The 15,267-nt window shown below is 47.0% G+C and overlaps 1 protein-coding gene across 2 annotated transcripts in view; it reads right to left on the reverse strand.

The window, feature by feature from the left end:
• The window catches only part of LOC140398391 (leucine-rich repeat-containing protein 37A-like), a 356,270-nt gene that overhangs the window by 249,871 nt on the left and 91,132 nt on the right, over positions 1-15,267 (reverse strand). For both annotated transcript variants that reach the window (XM_072487029.1, XM_072487028.1), the window contains exons 3-5: positions 11,189-11,260; positions 8,061-8,132; positions 934-1,014 (exon numbers count right to left, since the gene is read on the reverse strand). In XM_072487029.1, the coding sequence (XP_072343130.1) occupies positions 934-1,014; positions 8,061-8,132; positions 11,189-11,260 (225 nt within the window). The remainder of the gene's footprint in view (positions 1-933; positions 1,015-8,060; positions 8,133-11,188; positions 11,261-15,267) is intronic.

The following is a 15,267-nucleotide window of genomic DNA, read 5'->3' on the forward strand; positions in this document are numbered from 1 at the left end:
CAAGATCTACCGGCTGTGTTGTGCGCGAAATGCAGCGCAGCATGGCCGGTAATTGCTGGGAGATCCCCCATCTCGGATCTGCCCGGCTTGCCACACCTCACGAGATCTAACACGTTCTCATGAGACGTCACAATGTGAATCCCACCTATTGTGGGCAGGATTATATTCTGGCAAACATGAATATTAGAGTGAGACGGCTAGTCTGACTGTAATATGTATTCCCGAGATCGAACTAAGGCTTGGGATCTAACCCCCTTGGAGACATCGGACGAAGGCCGTTCAGTGCTGGTCTCCACAAACGGGGACCAGACAGAATAGCACATGTGGGGGTCTCCCAGGGGATTGAAGGCCGTCAGGTGCTTGCCATCTGGGCAGGATGGCACCGGTGCCACCCAGACACTGCCAGCTTGGCAGAGACATCTGGTGCCAGCCTGGTACTGCCAAGGTGCCCAGATGGCACTGCCAAGTTGGGAGGGTTCGGGGGTAAGGACAGGGGGTTGAGAGAGATTTGGGTATCATTTAAAAATGGCATCCTGATCTCTCCCTGCACTGAGTTCTGTCGAGCAGAGCTCCTCAGAGTAGAACACGTACTAAGGGCGGCCTCGGCGTGCGTTCCCCGCTAAGGCGCCTGATCTACCTGAATGGCCGTTTGTTAGCGTGGTGTTTCGATGCTCCGAGCGCCGAGAAACATCCTGCTAATCGCACTGTGGGACTCATAAATCGTGCCTCTAATGTTTTAGGTCAGGGTCCTGTTATCCACCTGAAACTTTAACTCTGGTTCTCCCTCCACAGATGCTGCCAGGCCTGCTGAGTAGTTCCAGCATTTTCTGTCTTTATTTCAGATTTCCATTATCCATAGCTTTTTGTTCTTTTATTTTAAAAAGAATGCTTGATTGTTGGAGAAATGATTTAAGTTGCTGATATTACACTTACAATTGTCTAAAGAAGCGTAATCCATGCCAGGATTTGAATGTTCCATCGAGTAGCATTGATACCTTATTTTCAGAAAGATCGCTGTGTAATAAACCGCAAAAGAATAGAGCTTTAATTCCTCGAGTGGTATAACATTTTCATCGATATAGATACCTTATCTTTGAATTTTTATAATGAAGGTGAAAATACAACACTATTCTATGCATTCTCAAAGGAGAGACACACTGTTCTTTCACGTTGAGATTGGATTCAAATTACTCAATGAATGCTTCTTCGGTTGTAAGTAGCAGGCTCTATTTAAAAGCAAATGAGCTCCCATGACACACAATACATAGGATCCCGGTTAGCTTTTGAGGATAGAACAGGTCAGAGAGTCTGTTTTGCTCGCTACACAGTTTCATAGAGGACAGAACTGACAGAAGGCAGAGAGTGGGGATAAAGAGGTCTTTTTCAGGATGGCAGCCGGTGCAGCCGATGACTAGTGGTGTGACTCAGGGGTCGGTATTGGGGCCACAATTGTTCACAATATACACGAACAATCTGGAAGAAGGAACTGAGGGCACTCTTGCTAAGTTTGCAGATGATTCAAAGATATGCAGAGGGACAGGTAGTATTGAGGAAGTAGGGGTGGGGGGGCTCCAGAAGGACTTGGACAGGGTAGGAGAGTGGGCAAAGAAGTGACAGATGGAATACAATGTGAAAAAGTGTGAGGTGATGCACCTTGGTAGGAAGAATGGAGGCATAGGCTATTTTCTAAATGGGAAAAGATTAGGAAATCAGATGTACAAAGGGATTTAGGAGTCCTCGTTCAAGATTCTCTTAAGGTTAACGTGCAGGTTCAGTCGGCAGTTAGGAAGGCAAATGCAATGTTAGCATTCATGTCGAGAGGGCTAGAATACAAGAGCAGGGATGTACTTCTGAGACTGTATAAGGCTCTGGTCAAACCCCATTTGGAGCATTGTGAGCAGTTTTGGTCCTGGTATGGATGTGCTGGCATTGGAAAGTGTTCAGATGAGGTTCGCAAGAATGACTCCTGGAATGAAGAGCATGTCATATGAGAAGTGGTTGAGGACTCTGGGTCTGCACTCATTGGAATTTAGAAGTATGAGGGGGGATCTTATTGAAATAATATTGGATACTGAGAGGCCAAGGTAGAGTGGATGTGGAGAGGATGTTTCCACTAGTAGGAAAAGCTAGAACCCGAGGGCATAGCCTCAGACTGAAGGGACGATCCTTTAAAACTCAGATGAGGAGGAATTTCTTCAACCAGAGGGTGGGGAATCTGTGGAACCCTGCCACAGAAGGCTGTGGAGGCCAAATCACTGAGTGTCTTTAAGACAAAGATAGATAGGTTCTTGATTAATAAGGGGATCGGGGCTATGGGAAGAAGGCAGGAGACTGGGGATGAGAAACATATCAGCCACGATTGAATGGCGGAGCAGACTCGATGGACCGAATAGCCTAATTCTGCCCCTATGTCTTTTGGTCTTATGCAAAAGGCCCTGAAAGAATAAGTTCTAAATCATCATTGAGAGACTAGGAGGAACAGGAATGCTTCCTCCTACCTCATCTTGCTGCTGACTGGGACGATATTGTGCCAGCTGGAGTCTGATGAGCTGCCCTGGAATATCTTTTGGCACCTTCAACACACCAATTGTATTTGAATGAGGCCTAGGCCTCAAAATGACTGCAGCCTCTTTGTGGCAGGGGTCAGTGCTGTCTACTGGACGGCTGTCTGGAAGTTAAAATTGACCCCATAGCAAGTTGGCTACAAGGTGTAAAAAAATTGAAAACTTAGCTCTTCAAATTGAAGTTAGGGATTTTGGCAAAATAAAGGATTTTTATTCTGCATCTAAATTGTAGAATGCCTGCCCTGGGATACTGATTGTGGGCCACTGAAGACAGAACTGCTGTTTCTCATTTTAATGAGCACAAAATGTCACTCAAATCTCATAAAAATACATTCTGTAAATGATAACTATTTTATAAATATAGTGATTGTGGAAATGGATCCAATTGGGTCAATTTTGGCAGGATTATGGAGGCAGTATGGAGGTGGTGGGAGGGGAGGGGGTAGGGAGGGGCAGACTAATATTAGAGAAAAATGTGCCAAAATGGTTTGCTGACACATTTCTGCCTCTGGCCGCTTTTGGGTAGGCCGCCTCTGCTGCAGGCAACAGGTCCGGCAGCAGCAGGAAGCTAAAATGTGGTGACTGATTCGGCAATTTAACCAAAATCTTCCACCAACCAGAATCACATGGTGAATCAAATTTCCAGTAACTCAGAAGAGGCAACTACATAGTAGTAGCACGGACCAATGTGGAAGCTAAAGGTTTTCTCAACTTCAAAGGCTAAAAATGACAAGGCTGAGCATTTTGCTGCCAGTCTTGACATTGCATGAGGGGCTACTATATACTGATGTCTCCGATAGAGCTAGAAGTGATGCCGTGGTAGCTGCTCGCATCAGGCTTCTCACATCTTCATTAAACCCCATCCTCTCCTGTTGCATTCCCCTCTGTAGAATTCCCCCTGCAGATACAGTGAAGGCTGCCAGCCACCCATAAAATGGAGGTACACTGAATCAACCTCCTGCCTCCTCAAGCTGCCCACCAGCCCGAATTGGATGGCATTCCCAGTGGCGGGTTCTTAATCGGCCACCTTCAGGAAGATTTAACAGGAAGGGACACGGCTGCTGCGTATGGGTCGTATCCTGAAAATGATCCCATTGGATGAAAATGTTTCAAGTCTGGAAAAGTCTGCCCACTGATTTATAATTAAGATTCAATGACCTCCTCTCTGACACAAGACAAATAAATATAACTATTTCAAGAACAAAGTAGCACAATTAGGTTCCAGAACTGTGTCAACTATTATCCTGCTGCAGGACTCTAAGGGGAGTCAGAAAAATTAGGTAATAATTTACGTATCAAATTACAAAGGATCCACGGCACAGAAACAGATCTTTCAGCCCAATTAGTCCATACCAGTGGTTATGCTTCAGTTCAGCATCCTTCCATCTTTCCTCATCCATCCCATTTCCTTCTCCTTCATATGCTTGCTTAGATTCCCCTGAAAAGTACCTATGCCAAACATGTCAATATTCCCTGTGCTGGCAAGTTCCACATTCTCACCACTCTTTGGGTAAAGAAGTTTCTTCAGAATTCCCCATTAGATTTAGAGTTATAGGCTGGGATTTCTCAGACCCTGTGGCAAGTGCGACGAGCCATTAATATGTCTGCTAACTTCAGCGGGACTGGAAGATTTTGTCGGCGGGAGAGGCCAGAAAATCCTGGCCATGGAGTCAATTACAGCACAGAAGGGAGCTTTTTGGCCCATCGAGTCAATGCGGCATCTCGTTGGAGCAATCCATTCAGTTCCATTTGATTTATTTGGCAGGTTAATTTCTTTTGAGTAACCATCCAATTTCCTATCTAAATCATTGATTGTTTTGCTTCCACCATGCAGCGACTTCCAGATCTTACCACTCACTATGTAAAAAAGTTTTTCCTGGTATTCCCCTTGTATCTCTTGCCGAAAACCTTAAATCTAATCCTGTATTAATCATGTACGCTTCAAAATAATCTTCCATCAATCTCCTTTGCTCTAAGGAGAACAACCCCAGCTTGTCCTACAAAAAGCATCATCCCTGGAATTATTCTGGTAAATCTCTTCTGCAACTTTCAAGGGAACTCACATCCTTCCTAAAGTGTGGTGACCAGAATTGGATGCAGAACACCAGTTAGGGCCTGACCAGAGCTCAACAAAGGTTCAGTATAATTTCCATGCTTTTGTACTCTGTCTCTATTTATGACATCTAAGATCCAAAAGCTTTGCTAACCATTGCCACCTTCAGAGATTGATATACATTGCACCCCCAGTTCTCTCTGTTCCTGCATGTTAGTTAGGATTGTGACATGAAGTATATATTGCCTCTCCTCATCTCTCCTTCCATAATGTATCACCTCACAATTCGCGGTATTAAATTTTATTTGTCGCTTGCCTGTCCATTCCTCCGCAATTCACTTCAGGTGATTCGTATCATCCTCACTGTGTGCCATCCTCCTTGTTATCATCGACCAATTTTGAAATTCTACTCTGTATTCCAAAGTCCAAGTCATTTATCTATAGCAAGTAAAAAGCAGTCATTCTAGCACTGACCCTTGGGCACCGTCTACCATCCACAAGTCTGAAAAATAATCATCGCTGTTTTCTGTCCTTACACCAATGCTTTTATCCAAATGGAGGGTCACCCTCTTATTCCATGAGTTTCAATTTTGTCAACCAGCCTTTTATGTCGTATTTCATCGAGTGGTTTCTTAAAATCCATATTTCCTGCATCCCCTTCATTACATCTTCAAAAAATGTAATTAGATTTGGGGCAATCTGCCTTTTACAAAACTATGCTGGCTTTCCTTGAGTAACTCAAATCTCTTCATGTACAAGTTGATTTTTTCCTTATTTTTTATTTCCAAAACTTTACTCATAATTGATTTTAAATTAGCCGGTCTACATATGCTAGGACTGTCCTGAAATCCTTTCTTGAATAGGTGTGTCACAGACACTCACCAATCCTTTGGCACTTCCCTGTATCCAGGGAAGATTGGAAGATTATGGCAAACCCTTCCACTATTTCCACTCTTGCTTCAGCAACTTGGGATGCAAGCCATCTGGACCAGGTGACATATGCATCCTAAGTATAGCCTGCCTTTCCAGTGCATCCTCTTTCTCAATTTTCACCCTATCCATTGCTTCTACTATCTTCAATTCTACCAATATTTTGTTAAATTCCTTCTCCTTAGTAAACACAGATACAAAGTACTCACTGCCAGGATTATTTGGATGGTGAAGTTTTGTTTCCGCCATCTGAGGAGTCGACGGCAAAAACCTTGCCACAGATACGCGTGTGCCCTGCAGCCATTTAATGCTTCAATTGGTTGCAGGCGGAACTCCCCCCCACCTGGAATTGATTGGTCGGCAGCTCTCTAGTTCCAGCAGCGCCAAAAGCTGCAGTGAACAGGACTGGGAATACAAGCAGTCGCTAGAGTCTAATCCTGGGAGTCTAGGATCAGTTAAGTGTCGGGATCTCTGGATGGGGATTAAAGTTGAATCCTGGGGGCTGGGCAGAGGGAAGTAGGGGTTGTTGGAGAGTCCAGAATGGGAGGGTGCCCGGTGTTGGAAGGAGACCATTGATGGAGGTGGCCCCCACCCTGCTCCTCTAGGCATCTATCATTTTCTTGATCCCCAATAGGTCCCACTCAACCTCTTACTACCTGCTTAGTATATGCATGCTGATAGAATCTTTTTCGGTTCTCTTTTACGTTGACCATCATTCTGTTGTCGTACTCTCTCTTTGCCAGCTTTATTTTCCTCTTCACCTCCCCTCTCAACCTATTTGACCTGGTTTTCACTCGAAGAGTTCACCTGATATACATCACAAACCCTCTTTTTCATTTCATATTCTCTATTTCCCTTGTCATCCAAAGAGCTCAGTTTCTGGTTATCTCTACCTTTCACACTTGTTTGAATGTACCTTCTTTGTACTTGAAGCATCTCTGCTTTAAAGATTGCTCATTGTTCTGTTAAAGTTCTTCTTGTCAGTCCTTGATTCCATTTTACCCTCGCTGGATCCCTTCTCATCGCATTTGAAAGCAGTCCTCTTCGAATCCAAATGTTCCACTTAATATCATGTCTTGCTTTTCTCCATTATTAATCTAAACTTTATGTTGTGATGATCACTTTTACCCAGGTTCTCCCACATAACTGTAGTTTACTTGGCTTATCTCATTTCCCAACCACAGATCCAGCAAAACCTCTTATCTAGTTGGGCCAAGAATACGCTAATTAAGGAAGTTCTCCTGAACACATTTCAGAAATTCCTCCCCCTCCTTCCTCAAGCATTTTCCTAATCAATATTTGGGCAATTAAATGCCAGCAATATTACCACTCTATAGTTCTTGCACATCTCTGTGGTTTATTCCTCTATCTCTCTATTTGGAGGCATATAGAATATCCCCAGTAACATGATCATACCCTTTTTGCTCCTCAACTCTTAACGGAATGGATTCCAGCCTTGGCCTTTCAAGGTCATACGCTCTTTCCAACACTTCCTCAATCAATATGGCTACACACCTCGCTTTTATTCTTCTCTATCTTTTCTGAACACTTTATATCCTTGTATATTAAGAACCCCATTCTCATTATTTTTAAGCCACATTTCCATTACTGCCACTATATCATATCCCCACAAGGCTATTTGTGCTTGTAGCCCATCAACCTTATATGCATTTACATACGTGTATTGTAATCCTGTCTTTGTATTCCCAGTAGTCCTTCTTAGTCCATTATTATCTAATACGGAATCACTCTTTTCTCCAGCACTGCCCAACAGTCTCACTTTATGAGCCTTAATCCCTTTCTCTATCTCTGTATCCTTGTGCCCACCCCTGCCAATTTACTGAAAACCCTCCCCAACCAAACTGGTGATTCCCCCCCTCCCCAGTTGTATTGTGATGCTTAGCTACCTCCTACCTCCGAATTGGTCTCAATTCCCCAAGAATCCAAAGCGCCCCCCCCCCACCCCCACCCCCGACATTCTACCAGCCACAATACGATTCTCTCTCTATTCCATTTCCATTCTGGCTAGTGTGTGGCACTGAGAATAATACAGAAATCTGTGACATCCTACCTTTAATCTTCCTTCCTCGCTCTTGAAAATCTGACCATACCTGCCCGCTCTAAGTCATTGGTACTAACTTCTACCATAATATCTGGCACACTCCCTTCCCCTAGCAGAATATTCTGCACCTTCTGTGATGGCACCAGAGGGGCAATTCACCATGCGGGACTCACAAAGTGTTATAGAAATGTCTGTCTGTTCTCATAATTCTGGAATCTCCTACAACAACTGCAATTTCAATTTATTGGTGACTATTTTATACTGATGGCCTCTAGTGCTGCTCTTCCCCACAAGTGGAAACATTCTCACTGTAACCACTCTATCAAAATCTTTCTCAATTTTAGTTAATCCTTCAACCTTCCTTTTTCAAAAAACCCAGATACTTCACTCTTTCCTGATATGCATACTGCACTAGATTCTCAGATATTTCCATATGAATACTAGAACTCACAGAGTCTCCAGGAAAGGTAGAGCTTGAAATGTATACCCTGCAATTTTCGTGATGGCATTTTGAGAAAGATTCCTATGTTGGAATAAAAACAAACTGTTCAATAATGTTGCACCTGAAAATCCAAAAATTCTCCATAACAGTCAGTGTACCGCTATTATCTAATTCTGTGATCTGTACGTTATTACTTTTATACAAAGCGAGAACCATAGCAAGACTATATATAGTTACCAACCTCTGATCTGACTCAATGAGGGGGCATTCCGATCGTTCTCGCCAGCGGGTTCTCGCCTTCCAGTCCCGCTGATGGTGAACTCCCACCACCAGGAAATCCACAGCAGGAGGGGGGATGGATTCAATGGGAAATCCCATTGACAATAGCAAGTCCAGGATATCTTGCCTAGAAACATTGCATGGAAAATCCCCCCAAATATACTTCCAAAAGTTCTAACTGAAGAGCTATATGGTCGCACAGGAATGTACCAACGAGCCTTTTAATGGTGACTAACTACATATGTCTGGCATCACACACAATGGAATTGCTAAGATTGTTGCACATTGTGGATCTACCTGAACCAAATAGAATAAATTACGGCTGCATTTACAAATCTGTATTGTGGTAAGTACTTACAAGAAATGTTGTCTCACATTTCTCCTGAGGGGTACAGACAGAGAAAGAGTACTTGCTGAAAGTAACAATCAGTTGCTGGAAAAAGATCAATAAAAACTGAACTGAACAGTGGAGCACTGCAGCAGATGGCTAAATGAATGTATGGAATAAGGACAAATATTGCAAGAATGTAGCTCCTTCACCACTGAGATCTTGGCATACATATGGAAAGCAAAAAAAGAAAAAAACGCATTTATATAGCACTTTAAATGATCACAGGGTGTCTCAAAGTGCTTTGCAACCAATGAAGTGTCTTTTGAAGTGTAATCACAGTTGTCGGGTAGGATTTTCCCATCAGCCCACCACCTGATTTTTGGCAGCAGAGGAAACCCGCCAGCAGGATCTACTGGTCCTGCCATTCCCATTAACAGCACCCCTCCTCGCCGGGAAACCTGTGCGCCGGTGTGGGACCTGAATTTCCTGCCAGTGTGAACAGCCGGTAAATAATGTCGGAAACACAGCAGCCAATTTGAGTTCAACAAATTCCCAGAAACAGCAATGTGATAACTAGCCAAGACATTTGCACTGCTCTTCAAGCAAGTAGATGAGGTCTCATTTAATCCCAAGGACAACACCTTCAGCAGTGCAGTGCTCCCTCAGTTCTGCACTTAAGCCTCTTTCTCTCTCTCTCTCTCTCTCTCTCACAGACATACACGCATCTGAATATTCAGATCCAGTTTTTAAAACCTATTCTCAGCAGGTTATTTCCATCTATAACTCTTCCCATATACAGCAGTGTGGCACAATTTCCCTTCAAGAATTCAAATGGATAGCAAGTGCAGAATATGGGGCGGGATTCTCCAAAATGGAGGCAGAGTGTTCGCGCCGTCGTGAACGCCGTCGAGGTTCACGACGGCGCGAAACGGCCCCTATCCTGACCAATTCAGGGCCCGATAATGGGCTAGGAGCCGCGCCACACCATTTACATGTGCCAGGCCTTGGCGCCGTGTAAAGGCGGCGCTGCATACATGACGCGGCCGGCGCCGGATAACTGGCATCACCCGCGCATGCGCGGGTTGGCGCCATGCGTCGTTGCCGTCCTCTCCGAGTCCGCCCCGCAAGAAGATGTCTGACGGATCTGGCGGGGCTACGGAAGAAAGGAGGTCCTCCTTCAGAGAGGCCGGCCCGACGATCGGTGGGCACCGATCGCGGGCCAGACCCCATTTGAGGCCCCCCCCCCCGATGCAGGATCCCCCCCTCGCCCCCCCGCAGGCCGCCCCCCCCCCAGGGTTCCCGCGTTGTTCCCGCCGGCAGCGACAAGGTGTGGACGGCGCGGGGGGGAACCCGCCGTTTTGGGCAGGCCGCATGGCCCATCCGGGCAGGAGAATCACGTGGGTTCCGGTGAATCGCCATTTTGGCTGTCTCGGGCGATTCACTGTACCGCGCTGCACAAAACGCGATTATGCCGATCAGGCCGCTTCCGTGAATCGCGGGAGGGCGTCGGACCGGCGTCGCGGGAAAATTTGGCGACCCAGGCGATTCTCCCAACCGGCGCGGGAGCGGAGAATCGCGCCCATGGTGTTTAGGATATTCAACAGTGAAGAATGGGATGATATTCTCAGGCCAAACCGAAATATACTGTTGAGAAAGTAACATCTGGGGCGAAATTCTCCGGTATCGGCGCGATGTCCGCCAACTGGCGCCCAAAAAGGCGCAAATCAGTCGGGCATCGCGCCGCCCCAAAGGTGCGGAATGCTCCGCATCTTGGGGGGCAGAGCCCCAACCTTAAGGGGCTAGGCCCGCGCCGGACGAATTTCCGCCCCGCCAGCTGGCGGAAAAGGCCTTTGGTGCCCCGCCAGCTGGCGCGGAAATGCCATCTCCGGGCGGCGTATGCGCGGGAGCGTTAGCGGCCGCTGATGGCATTCCCGCGCATGCGCAGTGGAGGGAGTCTCTTCCGCCTCCGCCATGGTGGAGACCGTGGCGAAGGGGGAAGGGAAAGAGTGCCCCCACGGCACAGGCCCGCCCGCAGATCGGTGGGCCCCGATCGCGGGCCAGGCCACTGTGGGGGCACCCCCGGGGCCAGATCGTCCCGCGCCCCCCCAGGACCTCGGAGCCCGCCCGCGCCGCCTTGTCCCGCCGGTAAGGTAGGTGGTTTAATCTACGCCAGCGGGACAGGCATTTTAGTGGCGGGATTTCGGCCCATCCGGGCTGGGGGGGCCCGCCAAACGGCATTGTGCGATTCCCGCCCCGCCGAATATCCGGTGCCGGAGAATTCGGCAAACAGCAGGGGCGGGATTCACGCCAGCCCCCGGCGATTCTTCGACCCGGCGGGGGGTCGGAGAATCTCGCCCCTCATCTCTGACATAAGAATTTTTGAAGCTTTCACTGAGAACATGTTTAATTCTTTGAGAAAATTTACACTTTTAACCTCTAACTGAATATTATTTACAATTAACAAAATGGGAAGTTTGAAATAAGCAATTGAAAATGATTTGCTAATAAGTGCTTAAGCTGTACTTACAATTTCTTTACTAAGATGAGTCCTTCAAATGAATCCTTCTGTAGTGTGTCAAGTTGATTTCCATGCAGATCTCTAAAACAGTTTGTTCACTAATTAAAATATCAATTTATATACTAAATATCTAAGTGATTAATTTGTGAGGCTAATTTAAACAAATTATGCAGGTTGGAAATTCCTGTGGTTGCTATATGTGGAACTGCAATCAGGAAGATTTCCCCCATTCTGCATTTTTAGCAAAATCGTTCCTGCCATTTTCTAAAAACTACCAAACAGAAAAGATCTTCAACAATTACTTATGGCATCCCTACATATAGTGACAATTCTGGAAAAATATTATTGAAAACATTTAAACTAAAACGAGGCTTCTCTAAATCAGATTAAAATGCTTGCATAGATTTATTTTAAAATCAATCAATAATTAATTGATAATAAGCAATCCAGAATAAAAATAATTAACTGGGAGAGAGCTGATTTCAATGGGCCAAAAACGGAGCCGGGCCGGTTAGACTGGAATGAAAGCTTGGTGGGAAAATCTGTAGCTGAACAATGGTCCAGGCACAGGCACAATCCAAACAGAAATGGCCCAGACACAGTCAAGATTTATTTTAAATTCCACTCAATAAACTATAGTGAGGAAATATTAGAGAGGAATACCAGGATGTGCAAAATACTGTGAGGGACAGAAAGCACTAGTATAGTGATCAGTAAGTTAATCGGTGAAGTTGGAGTAAGGATGTAATAAGGATGTAATCATCCAATTGAGGATGATTGGGTGGGGTAGCTTATGAGCACTGGGTTAAAAGGTCAGCCAGTGGTAGGCTGACTAGAAAGGAGAGTGTGTAGCCAAGCTTCATGTGTATAATGTGGTAATACAACGCACCTTGGACTTCCTGTGTCTGTATTAAAAAGTGAAAAAGTAATGACTCTAACTCAGTTACTGTGCATGTATGTGAATGCGCAGAATATAGTAAATAAGATTGGGGGGTTACAAGTGTAGATTGCATTCTGGAAATATGATGTTGTGGTGATAACACAGACAAGGTCAAAGCAGGGCAGGACTGGGTGTTAAATATTCCTGGGTACAAGATGTTCAGAAAAGATAGAAAAGGAAGGAAAATAGGAGGGATTATGGTATTGGTCCCAGAGGATTCAATGACAATCAATTTTTCTAGAGTTAAGGAACAAAAGGATGCAATTACATTGCTCGGTGTAGTCTCTCGACCATCAACTAGTCAGAAGGATGTAGAAGAACAATTCTGCACAAAATGACATAGAGATGCAAACATTAGATAGTAGTTATAACGGGGGACTTTAATTACACAAATGTAGAGTGGGGCAGTTGCAAAGGGCGGAAAGAGGCAAAAGTTCCTAGATTGTGTTCATGGAATTTTTCTATAACAGTATGTGCCCATCCCACCATGAAAGAATACACTGTTGGACCGTTTCTTGGAGATGAGGTGGGTCAAGTAGATGAAGTGTCACTGGGAGAACATTCAAGAGAGTGTGATTATTGTATCATAAGATTTAGGATTATGATAGAAAAGGATACTAGGCAATCCAGAGTAAAAATAATTAACTGGGGGCGAGCTGATTTCAATGGGTCAAGAATGGAGCCGGGCCGATTAGACTGGAACAAAAGCTTGGTGGGAAAAATTGTAGCTAAACAATGGGTTACTTTGAAAATGAAATGGTGCAGACACAGTCAAGGTATGTGATGCACTATCAATTACGGCGAGACGAGAATAGAGAGTAATCGAGGCTTAATTAAGCAGAGATGTGTTGCCTCCTGTAGCTGCTACCAGAAATGGTAGCAGCTTGGTGTGCACACACATTTATGCTCCGCCTACTGCGCGGAACCAGCAGGCAGGGATCTATCCCCGTACCTGTAGTACAGGAGCCTTACTGTATTATCTCTAATACAAGTATTATACAAACAGTGGTGACTACCACATTCACCCCCTGTTAAAAAAAGTCCAGCGGGGGTGGTGGAAAACTATTTACAGGTATGTGAGCATTTAAAGTTTACAGTCTGGTGAAAATTTACAAATTTAGCCGGTCGAGTGCCTTGATCCTCCGCTGTGAGCGCCTCAGTCAGGGTGGTGATGCAGGCGCTGGCTTGGTCGCCTGTGACTCTGGGAGCGTGTTGTCCTCATCTTCATCCTCGGGTGGAACCAGTGGCAGGACGGATCGTCCTCGGGCGGGGGCTGTAGTGAGGTGCGCTGGGGGGAGGGTGGGTGGCGCCGGGGCAATCGGAGGGGGGTGGGGAGAGGGGGGGGGAACCCAGCAGGTGCCAGGTCCCTGAGGAAGACTGTGTCTTGGCGGCCGTTGGGGTACGCCACATAGGCGTACTGCCGGTTTTCATGCAGCAGCTGTACCCTTTCAACCAACGGGTCCGCCTTGTGGAGCCACACGTGTTTGCAGAGGAGGACGGGTCCAGGAGCTGCGAGCCATGTTGGGAGCGAAACTCCGGACTTCCTGGGGAAGGCAAGGAGACGTTCATGGGGGGTTTCATTCGTTGCATTGCAGAGTAATGATCGAATGGAGTGGATCGCGTCGGGGAGGACCTCCTGCCAGCGGGAGACCGGGAGATTTTTAGACCGCAGGGCCAGCAGGACGGCCTTCCAGACCATCCCATTCTCCCTCTCCACTTGCCCTTTTCCCCGGGGGTTGTAGCTGGTCGTCCTGCTCGAGGCAATGCACTTGCTGAGCAGGAACTGACGGAGCCCATCACTCAAAAAGGAGGATCCCCGGTTGCTGTGGACATAAGCGGGGAAACCGAACAGGGCGAACATGCTGTTGAGTGCTTTAATGACCATGGCAGATGTCACATCAGGGCATGGGATGGCGAAGGGGAATCTGGAGTATTTATCGACCACATTCAGGAAGTACGTGTTTTGTTCGGTGGAGGGGAGGGGCCCTTTGAAGTCCATGCTGAGGCGTTCAAGGGGGCAGAAGGCCTTCACCAGGTGTGCTCGATCTGGCCGGTAGAAGTGCGGTTTGCATTCCGCGCAGACCTGGCAGTCTCTGGTGACAGCCCTGACCTCCGCAATGGTGTAGGGCAGGTTGCGGGCCTTTTGAAGTGAAAGAACCGGGTGACCCCTGGGTGACAGAGGCCATCGGGTAGGGCCCGGAGTCGGTCCACTTGTGCGCTGGCACACGCACCTCGGGATAGGGCATCGGGGGGGCTCGTTGAGCTTACCGGGGCGATACAAAATCTCGGAATTGTAGGTGGAGAGCTCGATCCTCCACCTTAAGATTTTATCATTTTTGATCTTGCCCCGCTGTGTATTTTAACATGAAGGCAACCGACCGTTGGTCAGTGAGGAGAATGAATCTCCTGCGGGCCAGGTAATGCCTCCAATGCCGCACAGCTTCTACGATGGCTTGGGCCTCCTTTTCAACAGAGGAGTGCCGAATTTCGGAGGCATGGAGGGTGTGGGAAAAGAATGCCATGGGTCTGCCTGCCTCCCTGGTTGAGGGTGGCGGCCAGAGCGACGTCCGATGCATCGCTCTCGACCCGAAAGGGGAGGGCCTCGTCGACCGCGTGCAACGCACCGTGGCGATGTCAGCCTTGATACGGTTGAAGGCCTGGCGGGCCTCAGCCGTCAGGGGGAAAACTGTGGAGTGGATGAGTGGGCGGGCCTTGTCCGCATAATTAGAGACCCACTGGGCAGAATAGGAGAAAAGCCCCAGACATCGTTTGAGGGCCTTGGGGCAGTGGGAGATGGGGAGTTCCATGAGAGGGCGCATGTGGTCGGGGTTGGGCCCTAGAACTCCATTTTCTACAACATAGCCAAGGATGGCTAAGCGGTTGGTGCGGAACACGCACTTCTCCTTATTATACGTGATGTTCAGGTGTTTGGCGGTGTGGAGAAATTTGAAGAGGTTAGCATCGTGGTCCTGCTGGTCGTGGCCGCAGATGGTGACGTTATCTAGGTATGGGAAGGTGGCCCGCAGCCCATACCGGTCAACCATTCTGTCCATCTCACGTTGGAAGACCGAGACCCCGTTACTGACGCCGAAGAGACCCCTAAGGAAATGGTAACGGTGGCCGTCTGCTTCGAACGCAGTGTATTGGC

This window comes from Scyliorhinus torazame, chromosome 21 (genome assembly GCF_047496885.1).
Source record: "Scyliorhinus torazame isolate Kashiwa2021f chromosome 21, sScyTor2.1, whole genome shotgun sequence".
In the NCBI taxonomy this organism is placed as follows: Eukaryota; Metazoa; Chordata; class Chondrichthyes; order Carcharhiniformes; family Scyliorhinidae; genus Scyliorhinus; species Scyliorhinus torazame.